Source organism: Euleptes europaea, chromosome 21 (assembly GCF_029931775.1).
Source record: "Euleptes europaea isolate rEulEur1 chromosome 21, rEulEur1.hap1, whole genome shotgun sequence".
NCBI lineage: Eukaryota > Metazoa > Chordata > Lepidosauria > Squamata > Sphaerodactylidae > Euleptes > Euleptes europaea.
Window position 1 is genome coordinate 3,339,346 of NC_079332.1, and position 13,427 is coordinate 3,352,772.

General features: G+C 46.3%; 1 protein-coding gene across 1 annotated transcript; it reads right to left on the reverse strand.

Moving 5' to 3' along the window:
- Positions 1-257: 257 nt before the first annotated feature.
- JPT2 (Jupiter microtubule associated homolog 2) lies at positions 258-10,111 on the reverse strand. The gene is made up of 5 exons (XM_056866389.1): positions 10,068-10,111; positions 2,099-2,247; positions 1,711-1,853; positions 1,148-1,202; positions 258-439 (listed from the first exon to the last, which is right to left on the reverse strand). The coding sequence occupies exons 1-5, from the start codon at positions 10,109-10,111 to the stop codon at positions 258-260; spliced, it is 573 nt and encodes a 190-aa protein (XP_056722367.1).
- Between the last annotated feature and the right edge of the window lie 3,316 nt (positions 10,112-13,427).

The following is a 13,427-nucleotide window of genomic DNA, read 5'->3' on the forward strand; positions in this document are numbered from 1 at the left end:
CAATCCTCATCACCAACCGTGTCACGAGGCCAGAAATCAACAGAAGTGAACAAACTAGAAAAAAAATACTCTCCCGAGTCTGGTCTTTATCTTTAAAGCAGAGAAGCGCAGGCTGACTTCTGCCAGCAATCGGTCAAGCTACTGAGCGCCTCCCTTCCGCAAACCCCACCAGGCTAGCCTTTGGTTTCTGCCTTCCAACTCTCAGGTCATATTTCTGTGCTGACTCCATTAGGGAAGGGGAAGACCTTGGGCCCCCCCTAGTAGAACGAAATGCTGGATTTGCCCCCGGGAGGGTTAAGGACTTTGTTGTGCGATCGTGGCGGTGGCCCCAGCCGAGGCTCATGGTCTTCGATCTTGAGTCCGGCCTCTTTGGGGGTTTCTTTTGGCGGCTCTCTCTTTCCGCGTGCCTCTGCCACCTGTGGTCTTTGGGCTTCTGGAGCTGTGGAACAAGAAATGCCGTTAGAGTGACAATCAGCCCGCCCGACTGTGTTATTAGGATGTCTGGGAGGACAGGTCCCTTGACAACATTCCTTCCGTCCTTCATTTTTGTATCCTGCTCCAAACCGGCACTCCAGGTGAAAGGGCACAGAGGCCAAGAGAGGCATTGTCTTGACACTATTTCTCCCATATAGGAGTTTTTACCAGCATGGTAGGGCACATCGTTGCCTGTGAACATCCTCAGTGCCTTATGCAAAACCCTCACACTAAACCACCCCCACAAAGCTGCTTACAATCACAATCCTCAAGCTTAACCAGGGGAAGAAGCCGACTTTCTCTACCACTTAAGGGAGAGTCAAACCAGCTTACAATCACTTTCCCCTCCCCACAACAGACACCCTGTGAGGTAGGTGGGGCTGAAAGAGGTCTAAGAGCTGTGACTAGCCAAGGTCATCCAGCTGGCTTCACATGTAGGAGTGGGGAAACCAACCTGGTTCACCATATTAGCTTCTGCCGCTCATGTGGAGGAGTGGGGAATCAAACCCGGTGCTACAAATCAGAGTTCACCGCTTCAATAATAGGCAGGTAGGTAGTTTGTCACAAAACTCAAAAGGGCAGGTCAGATTTCACTGTGCCAAAAAATGTGATGTATGGCTGGGAAAAGCAGAAGCGGGCCTGTACCTTAGGGCCATTCTATTTTGCCACTTACCTTTTGGTTTTTGTTCCTGGGGGGAATCTCCTCTGTCACACAACATAATGTGATCCTGGGGGAGAAAAGATTTTGTTTTTGTTTTTTAAAAATCAAGAAAGGTACTGGCTCCTAACACACAGTAACACATTATTCTAGCTTTACAGAGGTTACAAATATGCCTGCCACTAGCCCTTTCCCAAGGATAGGGCTTCTGATATGCTCTTCACATTTCTGGAGTGTTGCCCAGGCAGGTAGGACAACCTGCGAGGCAGAAGAGTTTCAGCACTGTGTGGGCATTTGGCAACACGACTGACATCTTCTCCTGCAGCATTTCTTCTTTTATAAAACAGCTGGGCAATTACAGTCCAACGCGCTACAAAAAGCCGAGTCAGCACGCGGAGGACGGTTTTCACCGTACCAGTTGTTTCTGAACTCTGTAGTCAGGAAACTCCCAAGTCAGCAACCGCAGTGATTAAATTTAAAGGCACAGCTGCTTCCTTTGCAGCATTCAGTCATCTGCAGGCTGGACTTCCCTCAAATCTGCTGGGAGGAAGTGCATAATAGCTACAATTCAGTTTTACCTTAGGCTTGTTTGGGTGTGCTCTGACGGTGCTGAAGGGTTCTGGAGACCCGAAGATATTGCTCGTTTTCCCACCGGGTGGATTTGTAAGATGACGGTAAGAGTTAGGTTTATGGCCCTCAAAAATGCCGCTGTCCTTTCCACCTGCAAGAAGAAGAGCTGGTTTTTATATGCCGACTTTCTCTATCACTTAAGGCAGAATAAAACTGGCTTACATTCTCCTGCTGCTTGCAAAGCGTCAGCTGAACATCTCTGGAAGAACAGAGAGACCTTAACAGCAGCAGTGTGAAATCCAAAAGGCAAGGCGTCCTAAAGGCGGGACATTTATTGCACGGGCAACACCAACCCTAGCACTCCATTCCAGGAGATTCAAGAACAGCATGACTCACCTGGAGGATTTGTTTTCTTTGGGATGTTCTGAGGTTCTTCACCCGCTCCAAAGATGTTAGACGCCATTCTGTGTGGTCTGAGAGGGGAGGAGACCTCTTCTGGGCATCCAAAGGGGTCGCTGGAGCCCCCTCCGGGCGGTTTCAATCCCCTGGTTTGCAGAAAGCCAAAAAACCACTATGAGAAGACACTTCTCAACTGAATTCTGCAACACAGCACGCCAAACATTTGCCCCAGTGAAACCTCTTCCCAGCCTTGCAGCTTCCATGGAGTGAGTCATATCCTCCACAGGGGAGGGGCTTGGTGGGTTATCGCCTTCCCATAATCTGTACATCCAGTTACTGCTTTATATAAAGTCAAAATTTGCTTGAGCGCATCGTGAACAAACGTAGTGTCGTACAATTTTTTTAGCACAATGATCAGTCACGTTAAAAACATACTGTTATCAGGGAGCCTGTTCAGTAAACCTTTGCTCTTAGATCTACATAGGTCCTTCCTCAGGCAAAATAAGAACAACAACATAACACTAAAATTTCCTTACAAAGTCGATACACAAATAGACCAGGCCAATTTTTTTCCACCCAGTCCTTCCCAATTGTCTCAGTATTTGGGTGAAGTCATTACCACACCCATCTGCAAGCTGAGTAAGGCTGAATGCATGGAATAGACTTGAGTTATGTGCTCATCCGCACCCTTTTACAGTTTGTACTGAAACTGTTTCTTACATGCATCTTGAGACACATGTCAAAAGAAAACACCCAAGTGCCAGAAAACACATGCAGCATTCTTTACTTTATTTCCCCTCGCCCCCGAGTTTTCATTTACACTTTTGTCAAACTGGGCTATCTTCCTATTATGTTTTAGAAGAAGAGTTGGTTTTTATATGCCGACTTTCTCTACCACTTAAGGGAGACTCCAACCAGCTTATAATCACTGTCCCTTCCCCTCCCCACAATAGACACCCTGTGAGGTAGGTGGGGCTGAGAGAGCTCTATCAGAGCTGTGACTTGCCCAAGGTCACCCAGCTGGCTTCGTGTGTAGGAGGGGATTAGCCTCCGCCGCTCATGTGGAGGAGTGGGGATTCAAACCCGGTTCTTCAGATCAGAATCCACCGCTCTTAACCACTACACCATGCAGTTTTGTACAGTACTGAAGCAGTTTTGTGCTGTAGTATTGGTAAAAAAAGAACAGGCTGCCATAAGATATGGAGAGTGGAGCAGAGCCAAAGAAGCTGAGCTCATTATTACTAATAGGGCATCAAAAAGTTAAGTTTTGACCAACGACCCCGAAAGGTCACCGGCTCAGTGGGAGCAACTTCCTTTATCTTGAATTTGGGCAGCTAGTACAACGCGGACAAATACTGTTCAACTGTTGCAACCTCCATGCCCTCACTTCAGCTTTAAGCAGAAGGACACATTCCAGAGCAAAGCCAAGCGAACCCGGTGCAAGCATAATAAAAGAAGGCAGCTTAGATGGAAAAAGAAACACGTGAGATTATTCCCTCAGTGCTATTTGACCACAGCAAAAAATCAAACAACAGATATTAATGGCACGTGGATGAGGGTGGCCTCACAATTAGCAGCCAGTGCCTACACAAGGACATTTCCTGCTAGCAATCACTAATTCTTCAGATTCGTCACCTCTGCAACACAATGGCAGTCAAGAAAATAACTATTTAAGACAGGACGAAAAGAGATCTCTTACTGTTTCTACTGAGAAGGTGAACGTGCTCAGATTTCAAAAAACCCCTATAATCTACTCCAGATCCTAGAGCTCTTGCTCTCTGAATGTTTTCCTGTGCAGTAAGAATGCCTGAATAGGAACAAGAAAGCAAGATCAAGTTAATTCATGCCATAATATATCCTGTTACTATGTATGGGTGTGAAAGCTGGATGATGAAGAAAGCTGACAGGAAGAAAGTAGATTCCTCTGAAATGTGGTATTGGAGGAGTTTTATGGATACCGTGGACCATCAAAAAGGCAAATAAGTGGGTTCTAGATCAAATCAAGCCTGAACTGCCCATAGAAGCTAAAATGACTAAACTGAGGCTATCGTACATTGGTCACATTAGCATAAGACAAGAGTCACTAGAAAAGACAGTCATGCTAGGAAAAGTTGAAGGCAGCAGGAAAAAAGGAAGACCCAACATGAGATGGATGGACTCCATCAAGGAAGCTCCGGCCCTCAGTTTGCAAGACCTGAGCAAGGCTGTTAACGATAGGAAGTTTTAGAGGTCATTGATTCATAGGGTCGCCATGAGTCAGAAGCAACTTGACGGCACTTAAGACACATACAGTGTCCTCACGGTGCCTCAAGTGAAGCTAGACATTATTTATTTCCTTAATTTCTCCTCCATGGGGACCCAAAGCATCTTCCATTGTTCTCATCTCCTCCCATTTTATCCTCACAACAACCCTGTGAGGTAGATTAGGCTGAGTGCATGTGACTGGCCCAAGTTCACCCAGCAAGCTTCCAAAGCAGAACAGGGGTTCGATCCTCGGTCTCCCAGACCCTTGTCCACTATCCACTACGTTACACTCACTATCTCTTTTGTATTACATGGGAAACTATTCTACACAAATTTCAGAGGGCGCATGTTTAGCTCCATCATGCTCATCATGTCCATGCGGTTTATTTATGCACCCAGTTGCACTATGGAGGGGAGGAAATTAAAAAAAGACATGTTTGAGCATTTTCCCTGGGATGCTGTTCTACAAGAAAGCAGGAAATGTAGGCTCCTTGTAGCAACTATTAGCAGGCAGCTTTTGAAAAAAACGTTCTGAAGATGCAGACTCCCCAACAGCCAAATCCCATTTTCAAGACAGCGCTGGCTGTCATGATTGAGCCTCCCGGGGTGGGGGGAATTATCAGACAGCACGGTCTAATGCTCTTTTAACAGCCAGCAGCATGATCAACCTCCGACAGCGAAAACGATCTATTCTGGACGATCACAAGACCCACGTACTTACGCCCCTCAGGAAAAGGACTCCCAAGAGGAGCGATCAGCCTCCATCTGATCCTCAAGCGCTTCATTAGGCAGATTCTGCTCCAGGGAAGGGCACCTCAAGACAATCACAGAACACGAGAAACTGCACAAGTCACTGAGCTGTTTTTGTTCTGAATCATGTGTGCGATCCATCTCACACATGGGCTATTCTAACCACCGTCACCCAGGATGGAAGCTTCTCTAGGACTTTATGGAAGAACAGAAACATTCTCATCTCTGCAGGACGTACATGCCAGCCAGTACTTGTATGTTTACCTGGCTGGCAGGAATAAGCGGTAGGATTACTGAAGCCCTGTGCAATCTACAAAGCCAGCATCACAGTTTCAGCATCCATGTCACCTGATTTTCCCATCAATAATTTGCACACTCCCGTTTGGGAGCAGAGGCTGCAGGCGTGCCCGACAGTCCTGGATATTCGCCCACTTTACGGCAGGTCCACTTTGAGGAAGCAATTCTTGGTGCTTGGCCAAGACTGAGTGATACTGGGGTTAGGGAGAGACTATGGATTCCCTGCAAATTCTGTTGTTACAGACTTCACTTCTTTCCTTCCACACAACTCGTATCTGGGGGACCCAAGGTAGCATCTGGCCCAGGACTCTTCCCATTGCTGACCCTTACCATGGGAGGGGCTGTGGTACAGCATCTGTATAAGTATAAGGCAGCTTCATGTGTTCAAAAACCCCTCTCCTCCTGATAGTTTCAAGAACACTGCATAAAGTAGAAGGTGGATCCAGTTCACGTTCAAGAAGTTTCTGGGAGAAGAAGAGTTGGTTTTTATATGCCGACTTGCTCTACCACTTAAGGCAGAATCAAACCAGCTTACAATCACCTTCCCTTCCCCTCCCCACAACAGACACCCTGTGAGATAGGTGGGGCTGAGAGAGCTGTCACTGGCCCAAGGTCACCCAGCTGGCTTCTTGTGTAGGAGTGGGGAAACAAATCCAGTTCACCAGATTAGCCTCCGCTGCTCATGTGGAGAAGTGGGGAATCAAACCCGGTTCTCCAGAGTCCACCGCTCCAAACCACTGCTCTTAACCACTACACCGCGCTGGAGAAAAGAAATGCACGGCGGCAAACTGAGCAAAGCATCGGCAAAGCACCAAACTACAATGCAAGGAGAAGCAAAAGCTATGAGTTGTTTGTGGCCCAGGATTTAGAAAGCTGGCTTTGATCTTGAAGCCGAATGGGTATGATGGTGCAGCGGCACCTGGGCCTTATTGTGCCACGCCACAGAGCGTTTGGCAGGCAGCCTCTTCTATGTTTACATTCCACTCATGCAAACAATTTTTTGTGGTTATATCAGCAGCCAACTTCCAGTCGCTCTCGCAGTTATATAAACACGCCAGCCAGCCTTTCCCCCACCCACCCCTAAATGTAAAGAAAAGCCAAGTCCAAGTCCTGTCTCCGTCAACATATTCTCAGTCCCAGTTCTCCCCAAGGCAAACAGGAATTATACTGGGTCCATAAAGATGGTAAAGTACATATGAACATATGAAGCTGCCTTATACTGAATCAGATCCCTGGTTCATCAAAGTCAGTACTGCCTACCCTGGCAGTGGCTCTCCAGGGTCTCAGGCAAGGGTGAACGAATTAAATTAAGTAATTAAGATTAAATATGGGGTAAGACTAAAGTCACGACTGAGTCTGGGCCTGGAGATAACAAATGACTAGTTAAAATTCCCTATCTGTTCCCCCCGCCTATTTCTTTTCTGTACCCCTTTTATTATGGAAGAAAAAAAGGAGGGGAATAAAACCCAACCTAAAAACAAAAGCTGGGTACCCAAGGTTGCGTGAAAAGAAAATATATATGAGTCTATGTATAAATACTGAAAGTATAAGTTATTAGAAGCGCTATATAAAAGTTAAAATTATTTAAAAGCATTAAAATAGCACAATGGCATTTCCTGAGGTTGATAACTATAACCACATACCAAATGTGTTTCGGCCTATGGGGCCATCATCAGAGGTTAATTAAAACCCTTTGTTAAACCTGCACACATTTACAGAAATACATTAATGAATACAAATACAAACAGTTCAAACCCAACCAGGCATGTGTGTATATGTTGTAAATTCTATTCCCAAATACTCAAACATCTGGTATAATAGGTTCTTGTTAGTGTAAGTCTCTCAAATACTATGTGTGCAAGTATTTACTAGGTTGATACCTGCACACATAGTATTTGAGAGACTTATATATATTTTCTTTTCACCCAACCTTGAATACCCCCTTTTTATTATAAAAATATAACAACAAAACAAAGATCAATTTCCCCTGGAGGGACCTGGCAGCTTTGGAGTATATTTGGAGTAACAATTTCCCCTGGAGGGACCTGGCAGCTTTGGAGTATATATCTGGAGCATCAATTTCCCCTGGAGAGACCTGGCAGCTTTGGAGTATATTTGGAGCATCAATTTCCTCTGGAGGGACCTGGCAGCTTTGGAGTATATTTGGAGTATATCTGGAGTATATATTTTAGGTCCTGCCCCCTAAATCCCCAGGAATTTCCCACTCCTCTGGGTTTCCGGGCGGCTAACAACATACAACACATATCATTAAAACCCAGTAAATATATAAAATACACAGGACTTACATAAGACTAAAATATAATTATAATATAATCCTGAAGAACTCCGAGAACATAATCACCCACACACCATTAGATTGCCTAGATATAACACTGCTTATTACATTTATATTTTATAGTAGCGCTTTGTGTGTTAAGTAACTCGGGAGCTGATTCTAGGGTTAGGTCAGGTTTTAAAACAAAGCTTCTTAAACTGTGGGCCGCGACCCCATATGAAAAATTTGGCAACAGTATAACGTTACGATTTGTCATCAGCAAATGTTTGATTTATATACCTAATTTTATATGCCTATATGCTGCTCCATCTTCAGGCACTGGCCCCTAAATTCGCAGGAATTTCCCAAACTGTAGTTGGGCAACCTGTATGGCCTAAAACCTAAGAGGGGTAAACTGGTATACACTCGTAAGAGTTGGAAGGCACCCCCAGGGGTCATCTAGTCCATCCCCATCCACCCCTGCACAATGCAGGGGACGCTCACTCTACCTTGCAGGGGCAGTTTGTAATAGCTCCTCTGGGTTTCCAGGTGCCGCTCCTCTGGGTTTCCGGGCAGCTAACAGCATACAACACGTATTATTAAAACCCAGTAAATATATAAAATATATAGGACTTACATCAGACAAGAATATAATTATAATATAATCCTGAAGAACTCCGAGAACATAATCACCCCCCCACACCATTAGATTGCCTAGATATAACACTGCTTATTACATTTATATTTTATAGTAGCGCTTAGTAGGAGTTGGAAGGGACCCCCAGGGGTCATCTAGTCCACCCCCACCCACCCCTGCACAATGCAGGGGACGCACGCTCTACCTTGCAGGGGCAGTTTGTAATAGCGAGATACACTGTTTGGTTTCTACCCTGCGCCGCAGTATAGTAGCGCTTAGTAGGAGTTGGAAGGGACCCCCAGGGGTCATCTAGTCCACCCCACCCACCCTTGCACAATGCAGGGGACGCACGCTCTACCTTGCAGGGGCAGTTTGTAACAGCGAGATACATTGTTTGGTTTCTACCCTGCGCCGCAGTATAGTAGTGCTTAGTAGGAGTTGGAAGGGACCCCCAGGGGTCATCTAGTCCACCCCCACCCACCCCTGCACAATGCAGGGGACGCACGCTCTACCTTGCAGGGGCAGTTTGTAACAGCGGGATACATTGTTTGGTTTCTACCCTGCGCCGCAGTATAGTAGCGCTTAGTAGGAGTTGGAAGGGACCCCAGGGGTCATCTAGTCCACCCCCCCGCACAATGCAGGGGACGCACGCTCTACCTTGCAGGGGCAGTTTGTAATAGCGAGATACACTGTTTGGTTTCTACCCTGCGCCGCAGTATAGTAGCGCTTAGTAGGAGTTGGAAGGGACCCCCAGGGGTCATCTAGTCCACCCCCACCCACCCCTGCACAATGCAGGGGACGCACGCTCTACCTTGCAGGGGCAGTTTGTAATAGCGAGATACATTGTTTGGTTTCTACCCTGCGCCGCAGTATAGTAGCGCTTAGTAGGAGTTGGAAGGGACCCCAGGGGTCATCTAGTCCACCCCCACCCACCCCTGCACAATGCAGGGGACGCACGCTCTACCTTGCAGGGGCAGTTTGTAATAGCGAGATACACTGTTTGGTTTCTACCCTGCGCCGCAGTATAGTAGCGCTTAGTAGGAGTTGGAAGGGACCCCAGGGGTCATCTAGTCCACCCCCACCCACCCCTGCACAATGCAGGGGACGCACGCTCTACCTTGCAGGGGCAGTTTGTAATAGCGAGATACACTGTTTGGTTTCTACCCTGCGCCGCAGTATAGTAGCGCTTAGTAGGAGTTGGAAGGGACCCCAGGGGTCATCTAGTCCACCCCCACCCACCCCTGCACAATGCAGGGGACGCACGCTCTACCTTGCAGGGGCAGTTTGTAATAGCGAGATACACTGTTTGGTTTCTACCCTGCGCCGCAGTATAGTAGCGCTTAGTAGGAGTTGGAAGGGACCCCCCAGGGGTCATCTAGTCCACCCCCCCGCACAATGCAGGGGACGCACGCTCTACCTCGCAGGGGCAGTTTGCAATAGCGAGATACAACACAACCCATCTATTATCCACAGCGAGACACAACGCAATACATTATTGGGTTTCGGGGCGGCCGGACATTAATACAACCCTTATCCTTAAAGCACAGTAAATATTACAAATACAAAGGACGTACGTCAGACTTAAAGAACCCCGAGGACTTAATTATTCCCCCCCCCCAGCTTAAGAAGCTTTGATCTTGCATTTGGGTGCGGGGCGAGAGAAAAAAAGGGCGGGAAACGGGCGAGGGCCTCAGGCGTCCGGCGCCTCCTAACGTCCAAGGAGACGGCCCCTCCCCCCCTCCCTTCGGACTAACCGCCCTTACCTCGAGCTCGGTTTCGCCGGGCCGGCCTCGGGCCCCTGGAACATGTCGAGCCCCTCACGCAGACACAAAAAGGGCCGCCGCCGCCGCTCCTTCTTCTCCCTCAGCTCCGACGCCACTACGGTGGCCGCCGCCGCCTCCTCCTCAAACCGAACGGCGCGCCCGCGGACGCCGATTGGCCGGAGCGCCCGCCGCTCCCTCCCTCCGAGCCAACCGCAGCTCGGTAGACGCCCCGCGGGAGGCGCCGCGCGAAGGGAGGCGGGCCTAAGCGGCGTACTCGAAAGGGCCGCTGCCGCTCGAAACGAAGCGCGCCCGTTTATTGGCTGCGAAGGAAGCAGGGCGGGGAAATCTACTTTGTGTTTAAAGGGGCGGGGTGTCGCCCCGCCTTCCCAGGGCCGGGAAAGAATTGATGCGCCACCTGGCGCATGCGGAGTAAAGCGGTCACTCATTCTAAGCAATTAATGCAGGTTTTTATGTGGATGTCACTTATATATATAAATATAAGTATATTTGTGCGCGCGCATATATTTATATATATAAATATAAGTGATATATATAAATATATAAATTTATATATATATAATATACTAATATATATAAAAATATTATATATATATAATATATATTATAAGTATATTTGTGTGTGCGTATATTTATACATATAAATATACTTATATATATATAAGTATATATTTAAATATATAAATATACGCACACACACATATATACATACAAAAGGTAAAGGTCCCCTGTGCAAGCACCGGGTCATTCACTCACTCATTCATACTGATTATCTAGGGTTTTCAACCTCCAGGTAGTAGCTGGAGATCTGCTATTGCAACTGATCTCCAGCCAATACAGATCAGTTCCCCTGGAGAAAAATGGCCGCTTTGGCCATTGGACTCTATGGCATTGAAGTCCCTCCCCTCCCCAAACCACGCCCTCCTCAGGCTCTGCCCCAAAAGCCCACCGGTGGCTAAGAGGGACCTGGCAACCCTAACATCCTATTGGCTACTGCACCACCAATTCCTCCTGAACACATTAAATACATAATAAAATGTAGTTTATTCCACTTGGATGTAATTCCACAAACACATATTTAAAAATTGGTCAGTTTCAGGTAGCCAGCTCAAGGTTGGCTCGGCCTTGCAACAGATTGTGTTGTTTGCTCTGAACAGGAAAGTCTTCAAAACATGGCATATGAGCAAAGGAGGAGTGGATGAGGCTGGAAGACTCCTGAAGCTAGCTCTTCTACCATACAAACCACGTTTTGATGGGCTAGGCAATATGAACATACACAACTTTCTGAATGCCATTTCTTACCTCTCTTATTCCATTGGGAGAGGAGAGTCATATTCCTAGTGAGTAGACAATGCTTATACGGTCACAAACAGCACACACGTGAATTAGACCAAGGATTAGTATGTATTTATGCACAATCATAAAAACAGCTTTACAAGTTGAATTGGAAATTTAAAACAGTAAGTTTTTGTATACAGCTTTTGTATATTATATTAAATAACCCAAACACCTTTTTCCCCCTCCAAAATTGGTAAAGAATAAATAATATAGTTTACAATATGGTACAAAAAAATCAGTAAGGACAAGCATTCCAGCTTTATACATACACTATATATGTTTAACTTTATTATCTATAAAACAAATTCACATCCCAAAACAAGCCAAAAACCTTAGATGATATGGCTTAACTATTATTAAAAGAAACAGCAACCGAGTTCGCTACCCAAGTCACAAGGGGGGTATCCCATTTTGGCAACGTGGGATAACTCATTGCTGCAGTCCTTGCAAACGTTTTCACTCATTTAGCATATACAGTTCACCGTGAAGTCAGAAGAAAAATCTTCGAAGGGCCTGGGGGAAAACCAAAGTGCAGTTTGTTCCTCACAAATGCATCTGACGTGTGTGTATCTGTGTGTTTAAAAAAACCAAAAAACAAACAAACAAAGCACAACCACCCTAAAAAGCGATGCTCAAATCCCCAGAAAGGATCCGTCAGGCAAGCGGGCAAGATTTATCTCGGGAGATACAATGTGATCCAAGGTTATTTAAAACTTGCTGGAAAGAACAATTCAAAAAAGGCGATTAAATCTGGCTAAAAAGCATGCCATCTTAGGCAGAGCTACATCCTTTTAAATTCATTTTAAGTCAGTGAATGTAGAAGGGTGTAACTCTGCTTAGGAAGGCACTGTAAAATAACGTGTTTTTTCTTGCCCCCTCCACACCTCTATTTTGTGTAGCCATGGGGCACCATTCATGAGAAAATTGTTCCTGCCCAATTTCTGTTCTTTCCGGTGTCGCTTGTGTAGTGGGAATTCCTGAAGGCTCGTGCTCCTACCGATTACAGAGATGTGGTGAGGTACCGTACAAACCAGGTGACCCATTGCTAATCCATACAGCCACTCCAGAAAGGTGAATGATCCAACCTCTGGCTCGCGTTCTTCTTAAATTCCACATGACGGGCTACTACCACAGGCGCCCGATCACCGCTGCTCCGTCCCGCAGGACTGTAGGAAAAAATTCTGCCATCTCTGCGCGCAAATCCGGAATTAGATCCGATTTACGACACCCTCGTCAATCATTCATGCAGTGTCAAAAGAATGGCCAAGTCAGACATTTCGCAGAAATCAGATCCGATAACGAAAACGAGTTCATCACAATCACAGCCTTCGTTCAGTGCCTCAGGCAAATGTGAAATAAGGCAATCGGGAAATTTAGTTTAGAAGCGACCATGCCCGCAGGTCACTTAAGAACTTGCTCAAAATGTACCCAGCAACAACAACAAAAAACCCCTCAAAAACGTTTCTTCTTGATTCAAAGTACAATTCAAGCTGCAAAAAACACCCGCCTTCAAAGAAGCTAGCTCTTCCTTCTTCACAGCGCTAGAATCAAATGGACACCTTAAGTGTTCAACGGAAGCCAACATTATGACATGGTCAGAGTTAGTGTTTGTATTCGAACAATGAGGACTAGGTACCTGGAACCAAAATTAAATCCAAACACTATGTGAGAGAGACAAAGGGCCAAATAAAGGCTGTGAAAACAAACACCTTGGAGACAAAGAATGTGATTAATGATAGCTTGGCAGGAACAAGAGAAGTTCTAACATATGTGCCCCAAATAATTTGAAATAGCAAGATCTGACTCCACCGACTTCCCTGTTTAGTGTTGGTCCAGCAGCAGTTGGTCCAGTTTTGGACCCAATGACACAGATGAGCAAGCACCAGGTCCAAACTGCAAGCGCACAGGTTAAGATTAGCAAAGAGAAGCAGATTAAACTGGGTCCGGAAGCCCCCGGTTGTGCATTTGAAGACCCCGTCACCTGCCCGGTCACAGGAAAGAGTG